General features: G+C 39.5%; 1 protein-coding gene across 14 annotated transcripts in view; it reads left to right on the forward strand.

Moving 5' to 3' along the window:
- Positions 1 to 222: 222 nt before the first annotated feature.
- RAPGEF2 (Rap guanine nucleotide exchange factor 2) overlaps positions 223 to 27279 on the forward strand; it is a 257227-nt gene continuing 230170 nt past the window's right edge. For 9 of the 14 annotated variants that reach the window (XM_024246096.3, XM_024246098.3, XM_063723705.1 and 6 more), the window contains exon 1: positions 1191 to 1381. In XM_024246096.3, the coding sequence (XP_024101864.1) occupies positions 1313 to 1381 (69 nt within the window). In that variant the 5' untranslated portion in view covers positions 1191 to 1312. Of the gene's footprint in view, positions 1382 to 23365; positions 24847 to 27279 lie in introns of those variants that run through there. The other 5 variants (XM_024246099.3, XM_024246100.3, XM_063723706.1 and 2 more) reach the window with 4 other exon arrangements.

Below are 27279 nucleotides of genomic sequence, written 5' to 3' on the forward strand. Positions count from 1 at the left end.
TTGCGGCCAGAGCGCAGCTCACCTGGGCGCCGCCGAAGGTGCCTCTCAGACGCGAGGGCGCGGCCGGCTGGCGGGCGGGGAGCGGGGAGGCGGGACCCGGCGCGACGGAGCTGCCCCGCCCCCCCCGATGATGCGGCGGCCGCCGACTCGCCCCCGCGCTGTCACTCATTCCTCACCATGGTTGCAGCACAAAGCAACAAGCCCCGGAGGCCGCTTCCTCCCTGAGGAGCGGCTCCGGCGGCCGGAGAAGGCGCAGGAGGAGGAAGAGGCGGAGGAAGAGGAGGGGAATCGCTGCTTCCCAAACACTCTCTCCGAGGGGCTGTGCGCCGCGCTCGGTTTTCGGCCCTCGGACGCCCGCCGCCGGGAGTCCGAACCCAGGCTGTCCGCGGCCCCCTCTTCCCCCTCCTCCGCCCCGCGCAGACGAGGAACAAAGTTGCCGAGAGCGACTGGGCCGGAGGGCTGCAGCCCGGGCCGGGTGCTCTGGCCGCTGCGGCGCCGGCGCCGGGGCAGCTCCGCTCCGGGCGCGCTGATGGGGGGAGGCGGCGGCGGCGGAGCCCACAGCGGCGGCCCGAGCAGCAGAGGCGGCGGCGGCGGCGGCTGGGCGGCCCGAGGGGATGCAGCAGCAGTCGGGAGGGACGGCCGAGCCCAGTAGACAGAGACCAGGAACGGCGGCCGAGGCGATCGGGCTTCGCAGCGCCCGGACCTGAGCCAGACCCACCCGGTCCGTCCTCCCGACCGGCGGCCGAGGCGCCCGAGCGCCCGAGGACTGGGGACGCGGAAGATCCAAGTGATTCTCGGAGACCCCTGGGCGGCGGCGCAAGCCCCTGAGAGGAGGGGGCGACCCTCAGCGCCGTGGGGGAGGAGGCTTCGCCTGTCCACAGCCCTCCCCAGTGCCACTCGTACCTCCCTAAAAATAACTCGGGCCCGCTGGGGCCAGGAGGAGCCGCCACTGTCCCCCGAGTGGAGCCGGGGAGGCGTGTCGAGCCAGGGCCGGAGGAAGCCGGCGGAGCGGCGAGGAAGAGGAGGAGGAGGAGGAGGAAGGGGAGTTCCGCCTGCGGGCCGCATCGCACGGCAGCCTAGGGGCGCCCGGACCCTCCCGGCTGCGTCCAGCCCCTCGCGCCTGTACCGCGCTCCCGGCCGCCGGGCCCAGCCGAGCCGCCCCCCCGCGGGCCCCGCGCTGCCGCCGCCGCGGTTTGGCTGATTAGTCGCGGGCGGGCGGGCGCAGCGCGCAGGGCGGAGGCAGCAGCGGCGCTGGGCCGGGAGGAGGCCGGCCAGGGTGCGGAGCGGCCCCGGCCCGGCCCCCAGGGGGGAGATGGCGTCCTACGTAGATAACAGCTTCCGCCAGGCGGTGATGAAGAATCCCCCCGAAAGGACCCCCCAGGTGAGAACGCGGCGGCCGCCTGCACTTGGCCGGATTTCTGCCTCGCAGGCTGCGTCTTGCCCTGTCCCCCCACCTCCTTACTGACACAGCTCGCCCCGAGCACCCCACTTCTTGCATCAGGACCCCCAACTTCCAAAGGCATCCCACCTCCGAGTCTTTTACTCCGCCTATCCTGGTTTTATTTTTCCCTCTCCTTGACATTCTGCTCCTTAACTCTCCCCTCCCCATGACTGACCTTTCCCACTATGTTGCCCAGCCGAGAGACAGAGAGAGAGAGAGAGAGAGAGAGAGAGTGTGTGTGTGTGTGTGTGTGTGTGTGTGTGAATTCTCTAGCTTTCCCTCTCCCCAGCCGCCCTCGGTGGCCTCTGAATTTCAGGGGATGGGGTCTCATCTCCCCTCGGCCAGGGACTCTTCCTGCCTGTGACTCCAGATCCGTTCCTCCCCTTGCAGGTGACCCTTGGAGTTCAGTGGTGTTTGAAAGGTATAGGAGGAAACCTGTACGGTTGTGCTAAAGACAAATCCATGCTGACCTTCTAGTAAAACATTGAGGTGTTTGTATGTTTACTGTTTTGCTTTTGTTTTTTAAAGGATACTGCTTTCAATTGAAGGGAAAAAAAGTTGAATAGCTAGGTTAGTGCTTTTAGTTTAAATTGCAGACAGAGCTGCAGAGCAGGCATGTTCAAATACACCCTCGGGAAGGGCACCCTGCGGATTCTTTTGGTGTTGCACAACCTTGTCAAAATTAGATAAGTTTGTTAACCTTTATACATTTGTTTACCTGCAGGCTTACTCTTCTCTTACTTGTAGCGGCTGATAGGGTTGGATTTGGTTGTCTCAAGTTTTACTGGAGAGGGGGAAATTTTATAAAAATGTGGTAGCTTAATTTTCTCCGCCTTTAGTTGCTGACTGGATAATGACGCATATTCCTAAGCGTTGGGATGGTGACTACAGGAGATCCTGCCTGCCAACCCTCTTAAGACAAATAAGCCCTCCTGATCCTTGGGACCATCAGACATTTAGGATCTAATGCTTGAAAGTGTTGCTTCGCTTGTTAGGTGTTGGATGCCATCTGTTCAAATCCAAATGCTCTCCTTCTCTGATGTTGATTATTACTTACTGTGGGGAGAACATAATAAAATAGACTCTTCCCCTGGCTGCCTTTGGACAAGCCCCAAGAATGGCACCTGGTACCGTTTTTGATTTTTCATTTTCCTTGATGGAGCTGTCACATCTGGGAGATCATGGATAGATTGCACATATTTATCAAACGTGTGGAAGATGGCTGTAATTTTACAAGAAAATTTATCTCAGTGTCTCCAGAAAGTTCCCATTCTAAAAGACTATTTTTATCCCAACAACGAATGTCCTGCTTTGATCTTGTTCTTCTCTTGGTGTTGCACACGCTGCCTCTCCTGTGCCTTTCTCATCTACTTGTTTTAAAATGGTCAGTTGGATCGGTCTTCTGCATCTGAAAATGCACATTCCCTGTCTCAGTGTGAAGGAAAAGCAGATTTCAGTGAGATATTTCATTTCCTTTCAAGAATATTGTTTTAAGTGCCAAGTGAAATTACGCATGCTGAGAATATTAGAACCTAGCAAGGCTGGTCAGAAAATGATGTCAGAGGCCTTTGGTGGAAATTAGAGAGGGGGGAAGTGGTGCATTTGGTTGATTAGTTAGAAGAATAACAATGACTAAAACCTACTATCAGGTTGGGGGGCGGGTCACCAAACAAGACTAGAAGAGACAAAACCTCCACTGTGACTGTGGGCCGACTGTGCCAAATAAATGAACTGTTAAACTTTCCTGTTCCCCTGCCAGTTGTGTAGAATAGAGTAAAAATTGACCCAACACAGAACTTGGCCTGGGCCAGCTACTACTAACCCCACGACATGAAAGCTTTATTGACAGTCAGAAAGCAGCACATTTGCCCTACCAAACCTTCATAGAAAAAGTAAACATAAGGAAACCTACCAAACATTTCAAACATTCCTAAGTGTCAGCCCTGTTAACTTTGATGTTCGTTTGGTTATTACTACAAAACCCCACGTTTATTTGTTTTCAAGAGAAAGTTGTTCGAAATGTGAATGTTTTCCATCTTTACCTGACTGGCCAGGAATAATCTAAAAATTTGAAATTTACTCAAAAGTTATAAAAAAAAAAAGTTTTTGTAGAAGGTACTTTTTATGTTAAGAATGCTTTGTTAATGGAACGCTGGAAGATTTTCCATACAGCCTTGTCTTATGTTTGTGAGTTTGAATTTTATAATATTAGAAAAGCAACCTTGTTAAATAAGCTTGATATCATGAACAGAAGGACAGGAATTAGGAAAGTTTTGCTGTTTTGCTTCCTTCTGTTTCTGAGGATAGACTCGATAAAGGAGTTTGCGTGATTCTCGTTATAGGCAAAAGGAAAAGAATTGGGGAACATATGTAATTTTTTTTCCTGCTGTTCATTTCTATTTGTTTTTTAAAGTCTTGCTGGCCTCATTCATTTCCCAAGCTCCGTGAAAACGTAGTTTTGTATTTAGGTCAATCAACTGCCTAGAAGTAATCCTGATGTCATCAGTGTAACCTAAGAAGTTGGCTAGAAGAGAATCTGGGGATGGGAAGAGTACCAGGAACTTTCATAAATTGGGAGCTTTTCATGTCCACCTGGACAATGGAAACAGATTTCAGTTATATCTTTAGAGAGGGGGAATAGTAAGGAGAAATACCAAAAAAATTATCATCTAAGTTTTAGCCAGGTTGTACATATTCAGTTTCAAGAGACTATCACTGTTTCACCTGATATTCTGAGAGAAGGAAAAAACTCTAATTCAATGTGTGTCCCATATTGTGTGTCTGGAAACCTGGCTGAGTTCTAGTCAATGGGGCATTGTATTCTAAATAACAAACTTCCTTGAAAATAATGAGCCCTGAAAACATTCTACTGATATTTTTCAGTGCACCTCTGTTGGAAAACAGGACTCTTAAGTAATTGCTTTATTTAACCATTTGGGTTTATGTCTTTAATCACTTAAATGAGAAGCTTGGTCACCAAGGCAATTTGGTGAAGTAAAAGATGTAAATAAATTACAAACAGCTTTTATCCCCCAAGGCTTATACAATAAAATGATTTTTCTAAACCATTTTATTAACTTGTTGAGTTCAGGCCCTTTGAAATTGCTTCTGTAGAGTGTTTAAATGCATACCATTTTCGGTTTTTCAGGTGAAACATCTATTGCAAAATTGTTTCCTCTCTTTAAAGACCTAATGTAATGCATTTTTAGCTAGTTGTAAAAGTTACTTTTAAAAATGTTAGGTGTAAAATAACCCCCACCCCATGTCTTCCTAGTTAATAATATTACTTTTTTTTTGGCTATTACAACTTTTGATATAGGTACTAACTCATTGATGTGTTATAAAGAATACAGGACTTAATTCATTGCGAAGTCACTCGGTAGAATTCATCTTGAGTCATAATGAGAGGGCTAAAAAAATAACTTTAGCTCAGAGAACTGTAAATTATGAGAAACGGCATGAAAGAGTATCTCTGACAAATATTTAACTTTCAAATCTAATGGAAGAATTGTGTCTGTTATAGTTAAATTTTCCATTTGAGTTTCTTTTTACCATTGCTTATAAGCAGACTCATATTTGTCAGCTTATACTCTCGTTATATTTTAGCCCATTTTGGGGCTCTAGTAATACTTGTTTCTCAAATAGTTTTTGTTCATAGAATACAACTAAACTATCTGTATGCCATTTAAAAAGCATGTCTCATAAAGAAATGATTGGCCACAAGCAGTTAGATTTCATAACAATGACATTTGAATTTCTTGGTACAGAAATACGTTTATAACTGAAATATTAACTTCAAACTCTATTGGTATGTGACTTTGAACAAATGAGGACTTAAATTTATGATAAAAATATTAACATTCCTTGCAATATTGATAGAACCTTAGTCGTCTTCAAATAACCCTTTAAACATTTAGTAATTAACAGTTCCATAATTAGCTTTGCGTATCTTGGCTGAGGTTCAAAATGAAAATCTCTCCAACTGCAATGCTGTATGCAGATACTGGTTTAATGCAGTCGCAGTCATTCCCAAATGCTGGAATTTCACAGAACTTTCTTTTTTTTTTTTTTAAGGAGATAACCACCTTGGTTTTTCTCTCAAGAAGTAACGTAAAATAAAAACAAAACTAGTTATAACTTCTTATCACTATCATTTAATCTCACTGTTTTTAAGAAAGGAAGGATGCAGTGTTATTCTAAAGCTCAGTTTTGAAAGAAAATATTGTTTGCGTCATAAGAAAATTCACTGCATTTTTTCATTTAAATTTTACTTTGGACCTGAAAAAAACTTATTTGGGTAGATTTTGGATGATTTAAAGAATCGCAATAAGGTCTTTCTTTGGTGATATTTGATGAGATGGGGTGCTCTCAGGATGGTATGGAGATAGACAACATTTGGTAAGAGAGTGAGATATATATATTTGGAATAGGGTCTTGCTTCATTGCCCGGGCTCACTGCAGCCTCTATCTCCCAGGCTCAAATGATCCTCCTGCCTCAGCCTCGAGTAACTGGGTCTACAGGCTTATGTCACCGTGCCTGGCTAATTTAAAAAATTTTTTGTAGAGATGAGGGTCTCGCTTTGTTGCCTAGACTGGTCATGAAGTTCTGGGCAGAAGTGATCCTCCTGCTTCAGCCTCCCAAAGTGCTGGGATTACAGGTGTGAACCACTGCACCTGGTCCATTGGTGATAATTCGAAATTCAAGTTACATAAAATTGTAATGGGATGCGCCTCAGATATAAATGGACTATCCGAAATAATGATATGATAACCTTCTAGAAATAAAAACTCTGATTTTGCTTGATTCATATGAAAACTTAATGAGAAAAAAATTATTCCTTCTTTGTAAATTTTATATGGAAGTAACTTTGGCCAGGAGTGGTGACACATACCTGTAATCCCAGCACTTTGGGAGACTGAGGTGGGAGGATCTCTTGAAGCCCAGGTGTTCGAGACCAGCCTGGGCATCATAGCAAGGCCCCATTTCTATTTTAAAAAAAGGTAAATTTGATTTAGACTTAGGAGATATGGAAACCACTGAAAATCGTTGGTCCTTGATAATCCATATTTTATGGGGTATTCCTTCTCTTCACTCCATTTTTGGTAACAATTTCCTCGTCGGTAAAATGGATAATAGCTTTCTGAGGTTTTGTGGATTAAGTGAAAGTACATTATTTAGTGTAGTGCCTAATGTTAGTCCTCTTTATAGCATATTTTATACAATTTCTATTATTTAACAGGCCTTGGGAATTCAAAGATGAAATGTGTGTCCCTCAAGTAACTCACTGATCTCTTGTTATAAGTAGGTTGTAATTCATTAGTGCTGTAACAGCTGTCCTATGACAGCACTGAAGAGGATATGGACTTCCTAGATGAATATGTATTGAGTTGTAGGGGAGTAAGAATTCACCTACCAGTGAACTAGTGGACATGAAGTGGTATTCCAGATTGACCTACTGTCATATGAGTAGCACACCTGGTAAGACAATGTGTGTAGCTCTTTGTTCAGTGTGCTGGGAACTAGGGGACTGAGGAGGGGATAAGGAATGATTACTGGCATTTAGAAGCTCATGGATTGTGAGGGTAGTGAGGAGACCAAGAGTTCTGTTAAAGACTGATGTTCATTTTCCTGGCTTGAGATGGTTGGGAGGCTGAATTACGCAATGGTGATGGATTAGAAATATTGCAGGAGTAGAATCTGCTGGACAGGCTGGCTGAATGTGTGTACATTTTATATCTCATTATATTAAAACTGTGCTTGAATCATACCAGTGCAGCCTAATTATGGCACAGGATGATCATGGATATTTCATAGCTCATAGGAAAAAATCCAAGTTGTTTAATATAGTTTTCTTGATTTTTAACATTTCTCACACTATTTTTTCCCTTAAACATTAATATCTTCTACTACATGTACGTTCTAGGAATCTAGTTTGAAATATCTGGTTAATCATATAGTTCAACTAGGCCAGGTGCTGTGGCTCATGCCTCTAATCCTAGCACTTTAGGAGACTGAGGCAAGTGGATCACTTGAGGTCAGGAGTTCAGCATCAGTCTGGCCAACATAATGAAACCCCATCTCTAGTAAAAATACAGAAAATTAGCCGGGTGCCTGTATTCCCAGCTGCTCGGGGAGACTGAGACAGGAGAATCACTTGAACCCAGGAGGCAGAGGTTGCAGTGACCTGAGATTGTGCCATTGCACTCCAGCCTGGGTAACAAGAGCGAAACCCCGTCTCAAAAAAACAAAACCCAAAACACCATCATATAGTTGTACTAAATATATTTCTTAATCTGTAATAATAATGTGATTTCCAAGCATTTCATCATTTGGAAGAGTTGGAGAACTTCTGAATTTAAGCAGGCAAAAATGAACTTATTTATATAAAAACTCAAAATTGACTTGTGATGACACAATGTAATGATGGCACTGAGTCTTTGAGAACAGTTTTTTACTCCTCTATACCATTTTTTGTTTAGATAAATTAATTGATATTGGTAAATTAGGAGAAGCAATTTGTAGTACATATAATTGATCTTTTGTAGCTTTATCAGAGCTAGAATATATATATGTATATATTTATGTATTTATATAGTTAAAACTGTTGAAGTTATTATGTCAGTTATTGTAGGAAGAAAAATAAATTTATTGCCACATTATTTTGACTTTTAGAATTTTTATCTTTTCAGGAAAAAAAAAAAACACCCTTGTTTTCACATGCAAAATCACTACTACCTACTGAATTTTAAGAAGTGCGTGTTTCTTGCTATATTCAGCTGTTTCCTTTTTTCCTCCAGTCTGTGAAAGAATTTACCCTTGGTGCGGTGGTGGTGGGGTTATTGGTTTTTGTAGAGGGAACAGCTTGGTCCTTGGATTTTAAGTTGTCCTGGCTCCACTTCTGTGCTTTCATATCCATTATGCGTAAGAAGTGTTTTGGGAGAGTTAGTGTCAGTGACTTGAAGAGGAACTTTGTTTTGTCATTGGAACTAAACTTGTCTTCCTCTGGCTGTTGTTTCTCATTGCTTGCCTTCCACAGGTTGAAAATAATGGACTGTGGAGCTTTGGAATTAAAATAAGTGAATAAAAATGTATATTTTGCTGCCATTTGCAGTTTAGTTGACAAACCGACACAGTGTAATATCTGCCCCTTGGCACCTTTCTGTTCTTCTCTAGCTCATGGTATTTGTTTTCACCCAACATAAAAACTAAGAAGAAAGGTAGAGAACACTGAACAAGAATTAATCATTAGGTTATTCTGGGGAGGTCTGATAGTAACTTTCTTAGAAGCCAACAATCAGTGGATCTGAGAGGTTTATGGTACTATGGTGATTATCTGATTTTTCCTGAAAATTCATTCTAGAGTTAAGACTCATTATCTTTTAAAATGTATTTTATTTTTTAATGACCAGTCTTCAGTGGAATCATTATCTTTCTTAAACTTTTTAGCTTGAGATAAATGTAGATTCACATACAATTGTAGGAAATAATGGAGAGATCCTGTGTACCCTTTACCCGGTTTCTCCCATTAGTAATAGCTTATAAAAATGTAGTGTAATATCACAATCAGGATATTGACATCAGTGCAATCAAGAAACAAAGCAATTCCAGCACCACAAATGGTTCTTGTTGGACTTTTATAGCCACAGTCACTCCCCAACCCCACCTCTGGGGATCACTAATCAGTTCCATTTCTATAAATTTGTCATTTCAAAAATGTTATTAATTGGAATCGTACAGTATATGGCCTTTGGAGATTGACTCCCCTTCCCCTGCGTAGCATCATTAAGGCTTATTACCTTTTGGTTAAAATGAATTTCTGTTGTTGTTAGTGAATAGTTTGGCCTTGTGCTTCTAAAATACCAATAATGTCTGAGGATTGGGGGGTTGGTGGTGAAAGGTGAGATGGGTTTAATAATGACAATGAAGAGAAAGTTCTGTGATAATGTGTATAAATACAGAGCAAAGAGCATAAGGTCTTGGATGAGCAAGAGTTGTGATAGCATACCACATTTGGGAGATTTTGATATATGTATTTCCTTTTCATAATTTTTTTTGTCGTAATGGAAGTAGTAAGGTTAGCCTTAGCCTTCATATTCTCCAATTGAAATTTAAAAAATAAAATCAGAAGGAAGTCTAATGACTGTATATACAAAAGGGAGTCCCAATGGCCAAATATGGGACAATTTGAGAAGCAAATCATGACAGTAACGGATTATAACCCCTAGGGAAGAAAATATCCGTGAGCCCATACTGATATAAGTAAGTAGTTGAATAAATAAATAAAAGCAGGAGAAGAGACACCTCTTTGTTATAGAATTCTAATTAGAAAATGAAGGAATGATGGAAATACAAAATCGCCAGCAGGCAAACACCATAGTAGCAATTGTTACGGGCAGGAATCATCAATGGATGCCAAAATTAGTGGGTGAAGGTATGATGAAAAATATCATCATAGATCAATATCATCAGGATATTTGCATAGTCTCAAAATATCTCCCCCACAAAATTAATTAACTATAAAGGAAAAAAATCAATACTTAATAGTGAAGAAAACTGGTGATATCAAATTAACCAGATCATCAAAGTTAATATCATTAGTAATAAGACATGTCAACATCATGTGTCTTCTGATATAATGTATTGAGAAAGAGACATCTCTGGTATTCTTAATTAAAAATCAACCTAAGTGGAGCAAATATCAGATAGACTCAAATTTAAGGACATTTTACAAACTGGCCAGTATTCCCTGAAAGTATTGAGGGTGTGGAAGATGAAGAAATGCCCAAGAACTGCCACACATTGGAAGAAACTATGGACATGTGATAATCAAATGCAATGTAGGATTCTGGAATTGATCCTGGACAAGAACAACAACAAAAAAACATTATTAGGATGACTGATGAAATTTGAATATTTAGATAACTTTACCACAATTATTGTAGATGCTAAATTATGGGAAGCTGGGTAAACAGGGGGTCTTTGACCTGTTTTTTAAATAACCTTTTTTACTCTAAATTATTTAAAAATTCAAAGTTAAAAAAAGGAAGCATAGCTTTTGAAGTTTTTTTTGTGAACCTGAAAAGGGGATACCAAATTCTTACTTTTTAAGAAATCTTTTAGGCTGGGCATGGTGGCTCACTCCTGTAATCCCTGTGCTTTGGAAGACAGGCGGGTGGATCACCTGAAGTCAGGAATTCGAGATGAGCCTGGCCAACATGGCGAAACCCCTTCTCTACTAAATATACAAAATATTAGCCGGGAGTGGTGGCGCATGCTTGTAATTCCAGCTACTTGGGAGGCTGAGGCAAGAGAATCACTTGAACCCAGGAGGTGGAGGTTGCAGTGAGCCGAGATTGCACGATTGCCCTCTAGCCTGGGTGATGGATGAGACTCCGTCTCAAAAAAAAAAAAAAAAAAGTATCTTTTTTTCCTGTTTAATAATTTACTCTTAATGAAGAGCCTAGTACCTTTTAAGTGAATATTTTGTATGTATTGAACCACTAGTAAAATGATTGAGGCAGTATATTTATTAGTTGGAGAAACTTGAAAGCACACACACATAATAGCTAATAAATAAATGGATGAGAAGAGATAAAATAGTAACTTTTATTTTATTTTATTTTATTTTTGAAACAGGATCTCACTGTGTCACCCAGGCTGGAGTGCAGTGACATGATCATGGCTCACTGCAGCCTTGTCCTGGGTTCAAGGATCCTTGCACCTTAGGCTCCTGAGTAGCTGGGACCGCAGGCATGCACCCTCATACCTGGCTAATTTTTTTCTTTTTCTTTTTTTTTTTTTTGAGTTGGAGAATGCAGTGGTGCGATCTCAGCCATTCCCAGCAACCTCCGCCTGCTGGGTTCAAGTGATTCTCCTGCCTCAGCCTCCTAAGTAGCTGGGATTACAGGTGCACACCACCATGCCCAGCTAATTTTTGTATTTTTAGTAGAGACAGGGTTTCACCATGTTGGTCAGGCTGGTCTCGAACTCCTGACCTCGTGATCCGCCCACTGCAGCCTCCCAAAGTGCTGGGATTACAGGCGTGAGCCACTGCGTCCGGCCCTAATTTTTGCATTTTTTTACATCTGTGTCTTGCTATTTAGCCCAGGGTGGTCTTGAACTCCTGGGCTCAAGTGATCTTCCCCTCTCGGCCTCCCAAAGTGCTGGGATTATAGGTGTGAGCCACCTTGCTTGGCCAGAATTTTAACAATTTATTCACCTTTATTCCTACCTGAATTTTGTTGATAGTCCCAAGATGGAGTGTATTTTATCAGTGTTTAATGTTTCGTGATTCTGAATTGAAGTAAATTACAATATTTGTTATAAGAAAAATTGTAGGAAATAGAATATTCCATTTATGTTAAGCAAAATAGAAAAATTGTGGTAATAGCTTAAGGAAGTCAATCCCAATGAAATTTAAATTGTAGATTCTCTCTTCCCCACTTTTTTCTTTCCTGTGACCTTAAAAATTCTTTAAATTGTTACTTTTGGTAGGAATGAGGGGGTGGAAGGGGAGGGAAGGGAATGAATGGCAAGGGTGTGTTTAAAAAGTCTAGTCAGAGGCACTGTTATAGCTATGAATAATAGTGTTATCTAAGCTGAGTGCATTGAATACTTTCATCTAGATAGCTTAAAAGGACTTTAGTAGGATATAAAAAGAAAATAAAAAGGAATTTTTAAAATCAAATTAAGGCAAACAATCTCTACACATTTTCCCCCTCGTATCTATGCCTTTACATTTAGGTTATAAAGTCAGCCCCCACTCCCCAATCCCATGGATTAGCCAACTATCTTTTCTTTTTTGATTTTTTGGTGGTAAGTACTGGAGAATGAATGCTGTTTTTAATATTATGTATTTTTTTCATAACTGAACTTGGCGTTAGAAGATTGGATTAAAAAACATGAGACCTAACATTTTAGATAATTTTAAATATAGTGTAAGCAGGAAGATATTTACTATTTTCAATAATAAAGACATAAATCACTTGTTTTCTGTATTTTAAGAAACTTTGGCTGGTATTTGATATTTTAAATAATAAGTTGCATATGAGGGCACAAATGACAAAGAAAAGAGCAGGCCAGGTTTTGAAGTAACTAATTGTATAAAATAAAATGAAAAATGTGTAAACATACAGGTGTGGACTAAACCTATTTGACATTCATCCATGTATTCATATACAAACTATTTGAATTCTGCAAAGTAATAAGTTTCTGATTTTTTTTTCCTCTAAGCTACTTCATGCATTCTTACAAACTCCATTTCCTTTTAAAGACAGTCAAATTTATTAGGGAATATTTGGTCAAATTGTTAAAAGTATTTCTCTGCTACCTGACTTCAAACTATACTACAAGGCTACAGTAACCAAAACAGCATGGTACTGGTACAAAAACAGACACATAGACCAATGGAGCAGAATAGTGATCTCAGAAATAAGACCACACATCTACAACCATGTGATCTTTGACAAACCTGACACAAAAACAAGCAATGGGAAGAGGATTCCCTATTTAATAAATGGTGCTGGGAAAACTGGCTAGCCATATGCAGAAAATTGAAACTGGACCCCTTCCTTACACCTTATACAAAAATTAACTCAACTCAAGATGGATTAAAGACTTAAATGTAAAACCCACAACTATAAAAACCCTAGAAGAAAATCTAGGCAATACCATTCAGGACATAGGCACGGGCAAAGATTTTATGATGAAAACGTCAAAAGCAATTGCAGCAAAAGCAACAATTGACAAATGGGATCTAATTAAACTGAAGAGCCTCTGCACAGCAAAAGAAACTATCATCAGAGTGAGCAGACAACCTATAGAATGGAGAAAATTTTTGCAATCTAGCCGTCTGACAAAGACCTAATATCCACAATCTACAAGAAACTTAAACAAATTTAGAAGAAAAAAACAATCCCTTCAAAAAGTGGGCAAAGGACATGAACAGACAATTCTCAAAAGAAGACATTCATTGCAGCCAACAAACATGGAAGAAAAGCTCAACATCACTGATGATTAGAGAAATGCAAATCAAAACCACAGTGAGATACCATCTCATGCCAGTCAGATGGCAGTTATTAAAAGGTCAGGAAACGACAGATGCTGGTGAGGCTGTAGAGAAATAGGAATGCATTTGTGGAAGTATTTTGTGGAAGATGGTGTGGTGATTCCTCAAAGACCTAGAACCAGAAATATCATTTGACCCAGCAATCCCATTACTGGGTATATACCCAAAGGAATATAAATAATTCTGTTATAAAGATACGTGGAAGCATATGTTCATTGCAGCAGTATTCACAATAGCAAAGACATGGAATCAATCCAGATGTCAATTGCTGATAGACCGGATAAAGAAAATGTGGTACATGTACACCATGGAATACTCTGCAGGCTGTGAGATCATGTCCTTTGCAGGGACATGGATGGAGCTGGAAGCCATTATCCTCAGTAAACTAACACAAGAACAGAAAACCAAACACTGCATGTTCTCACTTACAATTGGGAAGCTGAACAATGAGAACACATGGACACTGGGGCCTGTCAGTGTTGGGGGAGGGAGAGCATCAGGAAAAACAGCTAATGCATGCTGGGCTTAATAACTAGGTGATGGTTTGATGGGTGCAGCAAACCACCATGGCACACTGTTACCTATAACAAGCCTGCACATTCTGCACATGTATCCTGGAACTTAAAAATAACAAAAACATTTATCTAAGTTGTGTCTTTTAGTTACTGTATTGAAAAACGGCTTCATCAAATTTATACATTTCTGAATGACTAGAAATGAGTTTTAAAAACTCGTGAGTTTAAAAAAACTTGAAACATAGTATCATAAAATGCCAAGAGTTGAAATAAGGAGGAATTTGATAGCATTTCAGTGTTTCTAATCTTCATTCATATCTGATCCCCATCCTGTTTTTGTGTAGGTGTGAGAAATTGAAGAGCAAGCTTTAGGGCAAACATTTTCTGTGTGTCTGTTGCTTGGATTTGGGATACCACAATCTTCATTTAGAATCAGTGTGCTTAGAGCCCCAAAAGTTCTTTATTCCCATATGTGGACCTCCTAACCTAATCGTCATCTGAGACTTAAGTTGGAATGGGTGAGAATTCCTATCTTGATTCTGTTTTCTCTGGTGTGGTTTAAATCTACATCCCATAGTTAGAGAAAACTCTGTGGGAGGCAACATGCTAAAATCATTTCATTTTAAAAGTCCTTGTTCCTACTTTATATATTCTGCGATGGTTGGGGTTTTTTTTTTTGTAGTTATAAATTCATATCTTTAATTTTAATTGTATTCATAGAATACTTGTTTTGAGTTCAGTGTATTTCCTTCATATAACCCAGTGGTTGTAATCTTGGTCTCTGTTGTCAAACAAACTGCTTTGTGGCCTTGGGCAGGTTACTTCACCTTAGTCTCAGGCTTTTCGATTTCACAGGCTTAAAATTTCACAACACTGGGCATTGACATTTGTCATCACCTATTTATTATACCAGGTAAGCATGTTTAATATAACATAAACTTGCTATCCACAAGCCTCATTTAAGAAAGGATATTTTACTTTCATAAAAATAGGAAGGTCATAGTTTCAGAATAAACAAATACAGCTTTGTTTTGCTATATTCTGTTTTTTTTTTCAAGGATTGATGAAATTTTCACCATGGGTGGGTATTGTAATATTACCAATCTCCTATAATTGTGAAGATTCAATACATTAATGCAGGAGTACCCAACCCTTGGGCCACAGACTGGTAGCAGTCCATGGCCTGTTAGGAACCAGGCCACACAGCAGGAAGTGAGTGGTAGGTGAGAGAGCGAAGCTTCATCTGTGTTTACAGCCACTCCCCAATGCTGGCGTTACTGCCTGAGCTCCACCTCCTGTCAGATTAGCAGCAGCATTAGATTCTCATAGGAGCACAAACCCTATTGTGAGCCGCATATGCAAGGGATCTAGGTTGTGTACTCCTCATGAGAATCTAATGCTTGATGATCTGTGACTTTCCCATCATCCCCTAGTTGCAGGAAAAGAAGCTCAGGGCTCCTGCTGATTGTACATTATGGTGAGTTGTATAATTATTTCGTTATATATTACAATGTAATACAGAAATAAAGTGCACAATAAATGTAATGTGCTTGAATCATCCTGAACCCCCCTGCCCAACCCTGTGGAAAAAGGTTGTCTTCCATGAAACTGGTCCCTGGTGCCAGAAGGATTGGGGACCTCTGCATTAATGTATATTAAAGTTTTTTTTTTTTTTTTTTTTTTTTTTGAGACAAAGTTTTGCTCTTGTTGCCCAGGCTGGAGTGCAGTGGTGCGATCTCAGCTCACTGCAACCTCCGCCTCCTGGGTTCAAGCAATTCTCCTGCCTCAGTCTCCCAAGTCGCTGGGATTACAGGCGCCTGCCTCCATGCCTGGCTAATTTTTGTATATTTAGTAGAGATGGGGTTTCACTGTGTTGACCATACTGGTCTTGGATTTCTGACCTCAGGTGGTCCACCCACCTCAGCCTCCGAAAGTGCTGGTGTTACATGTGTGAGCCACCGCGCCCGGCCCTATTAAAGTTCTTAACACAGTCTCTGGCACTGAATATTTAATAAATATTTACTCTTCTTATTACTATTTTTCAATAGTTGATATTCATTACTCTTTTACTTTTTCCCATAGATTAACTTTTCATCGTTAGTTTAATGACTAATTCACCAAAGTGATTTTAATATGTTGATTTGATAGACTTGATTTATAGCACAGATTGTGTTAGGTTTGCAGGTTGCCAAGAACTGCACATACAGGAGTTAACTCCAGGTTTATTTTTTTTATATACAAGAAAAATCTAAAGGTAGACAGTGCAGGGTTGGGTTGGTGCAGATGCTCAAGGATGTCATTTAAAGAAACTGGCTGAGTCTTCTATTTAGCAAGCAATTTTAGTCTTCAAAGTCACAAAATGGTAGTTGCCTCAACAAGCAGGAAAGGAGAGGGGTGGGTGTTAAATCCTTTTCTTGGTGTTTTGTCTTTTTATTTTGAAGGAAAGCCCTCTCTAGATACTTACTGGCTAAGGCTGTGTCACATGGCTACTCTTGGCTGCAAAAGAGGCTGGAAATTTGAGTATTTTGCTTATAGTACAGAAAGATGAAGATTAATGGGTGCTGTGAGCTGATGTATTTCTCCAATTTACTTTGCATAGGAAATAGATGATTGTAATAAGCTTATGCAGTGATTCTCAGGAGACCTCTTTGAAAGTCTTACTGAATTATAGAGTTATATTACTGTAGCTACAGTATGTACAGTTATGAATGCAGATATATTCAACTTCTTGGTTCGCTTATTAGGTGTATGATTATTAATTTTTTGAACCTCAGTCTCATTTACAAATAGGGGTAAAAATACTAGTGGGTGAGCATTACGTGTTAATATTATAAAACACTGTCTGTAATGTAAATATTATCATTTCTATGGTAGATGAGTTCTAAACATCCCATCTATTGATTTAAGGATATTGGCATATGATATTTTCTAAATTGGTTCCTTTTGTTTCAGATTTACTCTATTTAAAAAATTCCAGAAATGTATTTCATTTTTTTGGGTGCTCCAATTGTATGTACTGATATGTCTACTTGTAGTAATACTTTGTCATTTTGTTAGGACTTTCATTTGTCATCACTCCCCAAAGCTGAATCATCATTTCTTTTTTGTTTGTTTTTTTGAGTCAGAGTCTCTGTTGTCCAGACTGGAGTGCAGTGGTACAGTCTCAGCTCACTTCAGTCTCTGCCTCCTGGGTTCAGGTGATTCTCGTGTCTCAGCCTCCTGAGTAGCTGGGATTACAGGTGTATGCCACCACACCTGGCTAATTTTTGTATTTTTAGTAGAGACAGATTTCGCCATGTTGGCCAGGCTGGTCTTGAACTCCTGGCCTCAAGTGATCTACATGCCTTGGCCTCCCAAAGTTCTAGGATTACAGGCGTGAGCCATTGCACCCAGCTGAATCATCACTTCTTATAAATATATATTTTTATGTAAAATATACATAAAAGCTAGTTAAATAGGTTTTTGCACTTTGTCAAATTTATACTTACATCATAACTTTGTGTCTTTAAGAAAAAGTTTCATATTGGTTGTTATACAAGATTAGCTTTGATACTAAAACTTTAAGAATGCATTGTGTCCTATCTTAGGACATGATGTGTTACGGGCTTTTTCTGATAGCATTCAAGATTTATATACATAAACTGCTCTTAATGTTTTATAGTGGGATCAGTTAAACAATTTCCTATCAGAAGCTAATGGCTAGAAATTTTACTGATAAGAGTCTAGCATTTATCATCTTTAAATAATCTATGTTTCCATACATTATTTCTTCTGGTGGGACTACAACATATGCCTGAATTTGCAGTCTTAAGTTAGGAGTCGGTTTTTCTTTAAAATTGATTAACTTGAACTATGTCTATCAGTCCCACTAAGCTAAGTGTTTATTGGGCTGAGACTTACTGTCCATCTTTTTTTTTTTAATTTTTAAATTATTTTATTTTATTTTTGAGAGGGAGTCTTGCCCTGTTGCCCAGGCTATAGTGCAGTGGCGCAGTCTTGGCTCATTGCAACCTCTACCTCCTGGGTTCGAGCGATTCTCCATCCTCTGCCTCCCTACTAGCTGGGACTATCGGCACCCACCACCACACCCAGCTAATTTTTGTATTTTTAGTAGAGACAGAGTTTCACCATGTTGGCCAGGTTGATCTTGAACTCCATCTCAAGCTATCTGCCCGCCTCCGCCTCCCAAAGTGCTGGAATTACAGGCTTGAGCTCCCACACCCGGCCCATCTTTAAAGCTCAGTACTTGCTCAACCTCTTAGCACAGAATTGGAGCTGATAAATGTTGAATGACTTGATCTTGATTTCCTGAGAGTTTTAGACTTGGTGGTACAGGGAAAAATGTACAGTTGAAACTTGAACAACATGGGTTTGATCTCTGTGGATCTACTCATACATGGACCTCTCCCCTCCTCTCCCTTTCCTCTTCTTTTCTCTTTTTTCCTTTCCTTTGTGAGGTGTAGGGTCTTGCTCTGTCTGTTGCGCAGGCTGGAGTACAGTGGTGTGATCACAGCTCATTGCAGCCTCAATCTCTTGGACTCAAGCTCTCCTCCCACCTCAGCCTCTGAATAGCTGGTACTACAGGTGTGTGCTACCATGCCTGTAGCTAATTTTTAATTTTTTTTGTAGAGATGGGGTCTCACTGTGTTGTCCAGTCTGGTCTCAAACTGCTGGGCTCAAGCTGTGCTCCTGCCTTGGCCTCCCAAAGTGTTGGGATTATAAATGTTGGGATTTCAATAAATATATTGAAAAAATTTTTGGAGAATTGCCACCATTTGAAAAAACTTGCAAATGAACTACATAGCCTAGATATGTAGGTTATGGAAAAGTTATGAAATATTATGAAAAAGTAGATATGTCATGAACGCACAAAATATATCTAGGTAACTAGTCTATTTTATATATGACAATAAGATGTAAACAAATCTATGATAAAATGTTAAAATTTGGCCGGGCGCTGTGGCTCACGCCTGTAATCCCAGCACTTTGGGAAGCTGAGGCGGGCGGATCACGAGGTCAGGAGTTTGAGACCAGCCTGACCAACATGGTGAAACCCTGTCTCTACTAAAAATACAAAAATTAGCTGGGCGTGGTGGTGCACGCTTGTAATCCCAGCTACTTAGGAGGCTGAGGCAGGAGAACTGCTTGAACTCAGGAGGCAGAGATTGCAGTGAGCCGAGACTGCACCACGGCACTCCAGCCTGGGCGACAGAGCAAGACTCTGTCTCAAAAAAAAAAAAAAAAAGTTAAAATTTATCAAAACTTATGGACACTTACAGATTGTACATAGTTCCATTTGAAGTCTAGAGAAATGTAAACAAATCTAAAGATGCAGCATTAAATCATAACTGTATAAGATTATTGTGCATACGGTACTACTGTAATAATTTTGTAGCCACCTCCTGTTGCTTTTGCGTCATAAGTATGGTTACTCATCTCTCAATGAGGAGTTTGTCCATCAGTAAACTGCATATTGCAGTAAAAAGTGATCTTTTGTGGATCTATATTTTTCATTGTTTTTAGTGCAATACTGTAAACTTTGAATAACATCATGGGACCCATACAAAGTACCACTGGTGATGCTGGAAGTGTTCCCAAGAAGCAAAGAAAATTCATGACATTATAAGAAAAAGTTGAATTGCTTGCTGTGTACCATAGATTAAGATCTGCAACTGCAGTTACCCAAGATTTCAGATAGGCAGTTCATCTAGCAAAGGTTATTTTTGTTATTTATTAAACAAATTTAAGATACTGATACAGTACTGTAAATGTATTTTCTCTTCCTTATGATTTTAATGACATTTTCCTTTAGCTTACTTTGTTGTAAGAAAACAGTATATAATACAACTTATGTGTTAATCGAGTGTTTATCAATAAGGCTTCTGCTCAGCAGTAGGCTATTAGTAGCTATGTTTCTGGGAGTCAAAAGTTACATGCAGATTTTCAACTTTATTAGGGGTTGGCACCTCTAATATCCGAGTTGTTCATGGGTCAGAAGTTCCCTACTTCATGGATTAAATTTACTCACTGAGTGTTAGCAAGATGGTTTTTGGCTTTTGCGATGGAACACTTAATTTGATATTTCTCTTTTGTTATGCTGAAAGTGTTAATTCCCTCATAGTTTGCATATATTCTATAAAAAGGATCTTGTTGCCTGCCTTGGTGGTTACAAAAATTTGTGTTTCACTGGCTTCTGGTTGGTTTACCAGCTTGTAAGTTATTCATGCCAGGTTAAGTATTTTCTTTGAATTTAAACTGTGTGTGTCTGTGGGTGGGATATGGATTTTTATCTTTTTTTTTTTTTTTTTTTTTTTGAGACGGAGTCTCGCTCTGTCGTCCAGGCTGGAGTGCAGTGGTGCGATCTCGGCCGGGTTCACGCTATTCTCCTACCTCAGCCTCCCGAGTAGCTGGGACTACAGGCGCCCACCACCACGCCCAGCTAATTTTTTGTGTTTTTAGTAGAGACCGTTTCACCGTGTTAGCCAGGATGGTCTCGATCTCCTGACCTTGTGATCCGCCTGCCTCGGCCTCCCAAAGTGCTGGGATTACAGGCGTGAGCCACGTCACCTGGCTGGATTTTTATCGTTTTACTTTTGTTGTTGTTATTGTTGTTGTTTTGTTTTGTTTTCTTGAGACATGCTTTCACTCTTCTTACCTAGGCTGGAGTGCAGTGGCGTGGTCTCGTCTCACTGCAAACTCTGCCTCCTGGGTTCAAGCAATTCTTATGTCCCAGCCTCCCAGGTTGCTGGAATTACAGGCGCATGCCACCACGCCCAGCTAAGTTTTGTATTTTTAGTAGAGATGGTGTTTCGCCATGTTGGCCAGGCTGTTCTCAACTCCTGACCTCAGGTGATCTGCCTGCCTCCATCTCCCAAAGTGCTGGGATTACAGGCGTGAGCCACTGCACCCGGCCTTTGTTGTTGTTGTTAGATGTACTAAGTTTTTCTTTCCTCAATTGTCTGTTGGACTCTCGATGAGAACTTTCAACTGATTTCAGGGCACAATATCTAGTAAGTCGGCCGGGTATGGTGGCTCATGCCTGTAATACCAGCACTTTGGGAGGCTGAGGCGGGCGGATCACCTGAGGTCAGGAGTTTAGGACCAGCCTGGCCAACATGCAAAACTCCGTCTCTACTAAAAATACAAAAATTAGCTGAGCGTGGTGGCACACGCCTGTAGTCCCAGCTACTCAGGAAGTTGAGGCAGGAGAATTGCTTGAACCTGGGAGGCTGAGGTTGCAGTGAGCCAAGAGCACACCACTGCACTCCAGCCTGGGTGACAGAGCTAGATACCGTCTAAAAAAGAAAAAAAATTTAATAAGTCTTCTGTAATTACAAGCCTGTAATCTTTTTGCTGAAGATATATCTTTATGCAAAGAAGAATGAAAAGGAAGAGAATCATCCCAGCCTAGTTTCCCTGTTATTTAAAAACAGCTAAGACAAAGCTCTTTTTGTCTATCTTGGTTATTTTTTCTTCCTAAATACAGCCAAGCAAGGACTAGGACTTGTAGTAACTCTAAGAAAGTATCTGTTGATGATCTTTACAAATATACTCTGAGGGGAAAAAAGAAATTTTATTCTACAAATACTGTTATTAACATAACTTTGTAAAACTTCTTAAAGATACTAGGTATAATAGATACTATTTATTATTGTTCATCTGTTAATGTTCATCCAGAATGGTTTTTCCAGAACATACACTTTTGCTTATGGAAGGACAAATTTTTGTCTAGGTTGCCTTCAGTTTTCTAGCCTAACTTTCTTGAAACTGTCTGTGGTTTTTGCCTAGGTTTTTCTTTTTTTTTTAGAAATCAAAAGTTAGATGAGAGGTTTTAATACAGTTTTCTTCCTGCATTAGGCTTTTGTTATTAAACCACACACAAACAGCTATGCGATTTTAAAGCCCATCAGATATACTACACCCCAATACCTGGCATATGTTAGGTGCTTTGCTCAATAAATCTGCACAATCAATGAATCAGTGAATCGATTTAGTTTACAATCAAGAAATATTTACTATTTTACCTTATTTAAAATGGTTGTAGGTATATTATATCAACCTTGAAATTGGAGTCAGAGATAAGACTGTTTACTCTTTATTGTTTACATTTCCTTATCTTGTGTCAAAACAGAAACTTACCTGAGTTTGTATTCCGTTTTCTTTGTAATGTGCTATGGAGTTTTTTTCAGTAGCTGCTACTTCTTGGAAACCACAAAGATAAATAATTAGCTGTTATAGGCTGGGCACGGTGGCTCACACCTGTAATCGTAGCACTTTGAGAGGGCGAGACGGGTGGAACGTGAGGTCAGGAGATTGAGACCATCCTGGCTAACACGGTGAAACCCCATCTCTACTAAAAATACAAAAGTTTAGCCGGGCATGGTGGCAAGCACCTGTAGTCCCAGCTGTTCAGGAGGCTGAGGCAGGAGAATGGCGTGAACACGGGTGGCAGAGCTTGCAGTGAGCTGAGATTGCGGTACTGCACTCCAGCCTGGGCCACAGAGTGAGAATCTGTCTCGAAAAAAAAAAATACTAATAATAATTCGCTGCTGTAATCTGTGCATCTGTGACAATTTTATCAATATGTGTTAAGAGGCTGTTCCAATTGGATTTTGGTTGTTAGATGTGAAATTACTTAGTTGAGAGCATTTGCTTTCATCATGGTTCAGGAGAGACACTGACCACTCAGAATTTGGCAACAGTATCTTGCCAGTGATGTTAAGTATAACTTTGTAGAAAAATGCTAATGAAAAGCTTACTACAATGTGTCTGCTATCAGATCTCAGCACTTCCCAATAGCAATGTTGCTAGTGTTTACTCTCCTTTAACTACTTGGTCAAAAATAACTGGGTGATATTTGAAAGTATAAAAATTGATTATCCTCAATTTTTATGTGTTTTATGAAAACAATTAATATTTTTTTGGAAAGGATTGAATACTATTTAAGCCTTCCTTCAAACTTACTATGTAGCATTTTATACATTTCTAGTTGTGATTTTTATTTTTTAAAGGACGAGAGTTAAACAATTTTCAGGAAAACACCTATCTCCAAATTGGTTGAAACAAAATACAAAATAGCATAGGAGAGAGCAATTCTAGAAACCTTTGAAAGCCCAGTGTAAAGCAATCCATCATTCTTACCAAGCTGGGTGAAATTTTTAAAAATAAGTAAGAAAGTCTCACCAACACAACTTAAAATCTGGCTTTTTGCATATTTTTACAGTTTTCTTTATATATGAAATAAGTGAAGTAATTTTGATTGTAAAATGTCATTTATTCTATCTCCTGTCCAGGTTAAAAAAAAAAAAAAAAAAAAAAAAAAGAAAAAAAAAAAGCCTGATGCCTCCCTGTCATCTCACTCAGAAGATTTTAAGACTTTCTCAGAATTTTCTTTTTAACTTACTGGATAAACACTCCTCTTTGCTGATTGTGAAAATGACCATCTTAAAAGTGTTTATAGGAACCCACACTTATCCTTTTCCCCCTCTGCTTTTAGGCGAGGTCATAATTTCAGTTTCCCTTCATTTTTATTTTTCTCAGTTGATTATAAGATCAGAGCTACAAGAGGAAAAATGCTGTTGTAGACCTGTTTATTTAGGATGGTCTTTTAGAGGAAAAAACCCGAGCCCTCATTTCTCATTGTCAAGTAGAACCCCATTCATGTGCATGGTAATTGTCAAGAATCACATTTGTAACCACAAAGAACAATAATCTCACACTATCTTCTGGGTAAACTGCTCCTATGTTTGAATTGATTTTGTAAAGAGGTAACTGTGGTTTGTGGATGAAAACATTTGTTTATTTGCATTTTTTGTTGTTGTTGTTTGTTTTCTTGAGACGGAGTTTTGCTCTTGTCACCCAGGCTGGAGCGCAATGGTGCTGTCTTGGCTCACTACAACCTCTGCCTCCTGGGTTCAAGTGATTTCCTGCCTCAGCCTCCTGAGTAGCTGGGATTACGGGCGCATGCCACCACACCAGGGTGATTTTTGTATTGTTAATAGAGGTGGGGTTTCACCATGTTGGCCAGGCTGGTTTCTGACCTCAAGTGATCTGCCTGCCTTGGCCTCCCAAAGTGCTGGGATTACAGGCATGAACCACCGCACCTGGCCTATTTATTCGTGTTTTATGATATTATTTACCTTCTCACTGCCACCATTCTCAGGGCTTTATCAATACCCCACAAAAAACACACCTTTTGATTTCCTCCCTTTTTACCTGTGGTAGTAACTCATTTAATGCCATGTTCCCCCCTTCATGAAGCATCTTCTAGTCGCTTAGTCTAGAGGTTGAATTTTTCTTTACGCTATCACTGTTTTTAGCTTGCATTTCTTCTAGGCATTCCTTGGCAATGCATAATTTCATAATTATTAAGTGTACGTATTTCATTTTTAAACTGCAGAATTCCTCAAAGGTTAAACTACCTTTATGACCTTTATGTCTCCATGGCATTTTATAATACCTTAGCATTCCTTAAATATTCAAATGTATAATATGAAGTGTGTTTGACATTCTCATAGTAATAGAATAAGCAATACTAATGGGGTATATAGCTCAGTTTGGTGAAGTTTTTAAAATTTAATTCATAGGCAGTTATTTTTATTATTTGAATACAACATTGTTCAGGCTTGTAAATTATTTTAAGACAGTCAAAATTGATTCTTAGAAAATTGCCTGGTTAGGTGATAGCAATTCAGATTTTACTTAGTCACCATGATTTGTGTAAGTTACAGAAGCAAGTCAGAAGCAAAGCCCTGAATTCTAGCCATGGTGTTATGAATCTTTATGCCCTGGACTGCAGTTTATTGCCTTGGATTATATTTAGGTATGTATATATATGTTTGCTTTCCTTGAATTTTGAACTCCCTGTTTTATACATGTACCTTATAACCTTTCTTTTGTTAGGAGATACTTTAAATTGTACATTCTATTTCATCTAGTAAAATCCAAGAAGAAAAAATACTGAGACTAATAATGTCTTAACTTTTACATTACTGTCAATTTAATAGTACATTTTGGGGCCTAATTCTAATGAGGAAGACAAGCCGGAAGAGAGGGACTGGTGTTGTATCCAGTTACTCTCCACGTGACCCTGGAAATTTTCACTGGATCTTAGTTTTCTCATCTGTAAAATGGAACACAATGCTTTCCATACCTATTTTCAGGGTTACAAAAGTTTAATATATGAGAAAGTACTTCACAATGGAAAACTCTACATGAATGTAAAGTATTATTATTGCTGACATAATAAAAATATTAGTGTCAGTAGAAATTGTGAGTCATTTATAAAGATGATAGGCTAAGATCTTCTTAATATTCTTAACATTTGGCTAGTAGTGTTTATAGAAATACCCCTCTTTTTGATGAATACAAAGCAGTAAAACCATGTTTTCAAATTATTATTTGGTTATGCAGGTTAATACTTACATGGATTATTTTAGAAGTATAGGCTTCATGTTGAGCTTGTAAAGAGCTTTCTCTTTGCCAAAACATTTTCAGACTTCAAAGAACCATTGTGTAAAAATCTTTTACACCAATGTATCTTAAATAGTTTTGATCATTTTATTTAAATAAAGAAGCTGAACCAAAAGTTCTTCACTTTAAAGAGTGGCACAGTCTTTCCATATGTGTAACAGACAGACATACATACATATGGAAAGACTTTGCCACTCTTGAAAGTGAAGAGTGTGTGTATATATATACATATGGGGTGTGTGTGTATATATGTATATATATATATAAATCTATTTTAAGTATGTTTTTTGGAATACATATTTGTAGAAGAAAAGATTTGTAATTGTATGATATGAATGGATGCAGTCTTTTGATTATTGAAATCTGTCATCATTCTGTATTTAAATTTGAATGCTGATATGTGATCTTAGACACAGAGCCAGAAACTTGCATAGAAATGTAATAAGAATCTCGAACAGAAATCTTATCGCCGTTTTTTTTGAAGAATTTGAAAAGCAATTAGAATTGCTTTCATATTATAAATGCTCACCATTGAAAGGTGCAATATTAATGAATCTTTATATTATGCCTCTAGTTATCTCTTAAAAGTTACTTTGATAATATAGACCTTTTGAAAGTGCCACACTGATGGTTTCAGGTTGCCTGTCAGTGTAATAATATACTTTCAGTTATGGTGTCAGTTCTTTATTTTAGGGAGCACATATCTCAGAACAGTTCAGGAAAGACATAGAAAAGCAGTTGTCATTTATAAAGTGTCTGTTATGTGCCAGAAAGTCACCTAGATGTTTTCTCATGGTTTATTTAGTTCTAACATCAACCTTATAAAGCAGGAGGTATTATTATCAATTTACCAATGAAGAAACTGAGATGCAGGGATTAAGTAATTTGCTTAAGAACAAATAACTGATTTCAAAGTCCCTATTCTATCCACTCTGCTCCCTCTATAATAAGAGCGGGTGTAAATGTCTATGTTGTTGTTAATAAAGACTTTTATAAACTGAAGTTCTAATTTGGTTAGGATGTTTTTTTTTTTTTGAGACAGTGTTACTGGAAAGGGGTCCCGATCTGGACCCTGAAAAGAGGGTTCTTGAATCTTGGGCAAGAAAGAATTTGGGGTGAGTCCATAGAATAAAGTGAAAGCAAGTTTTTAAGAAAGTATGGGAATAAAAGAATGGCTACTCCATAGAGCAGCCCTGAGGACTGGTGGCTGGCTGTTTTTATGGTTATTTCTTGATTATGTGCTAAACAAGGGGTGAATTATATATGAGTTTTCCTGGAAAGGGGTGGGGATTTACCCCAGAACTGAGGTGTTCCTCCCTATTTTAGACCATATAGGGAAACTTCCAGACATTGCCATGGCATTTGTAAACTGTCATGGCGCTGGTGGGAGTGTCTTTTAGCAATCTAATGTATTATAATTAATGAATAGTGAACAGTGAGCACTACCAGAGGTCACTTTTGTTGTCATCTTGGTTTTGGTGGGTTTTGTCTGCTTCTTTACCTTGTCTTGTTTTATCAGCAGGGTCTTTTTGACCTGTATCTCGTGGTGACTTCTTATCTCATCCTGTGACTAAGAATGTCTAACCTCCTGGGAATGCAGCCCAGTAGGTCTCAGCCTTATTTTACCCAGCCCCTATTTAAGATGGAGTTGGCTCTGGTTCAAATGCCTCTGACAAGCAGGGTCTTGCCCTGTCACCTAGGTGGAATTGCAGTGGTGTGATTATAGCTCACTGCAGTGTTGAATTCTTGAGCTCAAGTGATCCTCCCCCCCTTAGCCCCCCAA

The sequence above is a fragment of the Pongo abelii genome, chromosome 3 (assembly GCF_028885655.2).
Source record: "Pongo abelii isolate AG06213 chromosome 3, NHGRI_mPonAbe1-v2.0_pri, whole genome shotgun sequence".
NCBI classification, from domain to species: Eukaryota; Metazoa; Chordata; class Mammalia; order Primates; family Hominidae; genus Pongo; species Pongo abelii.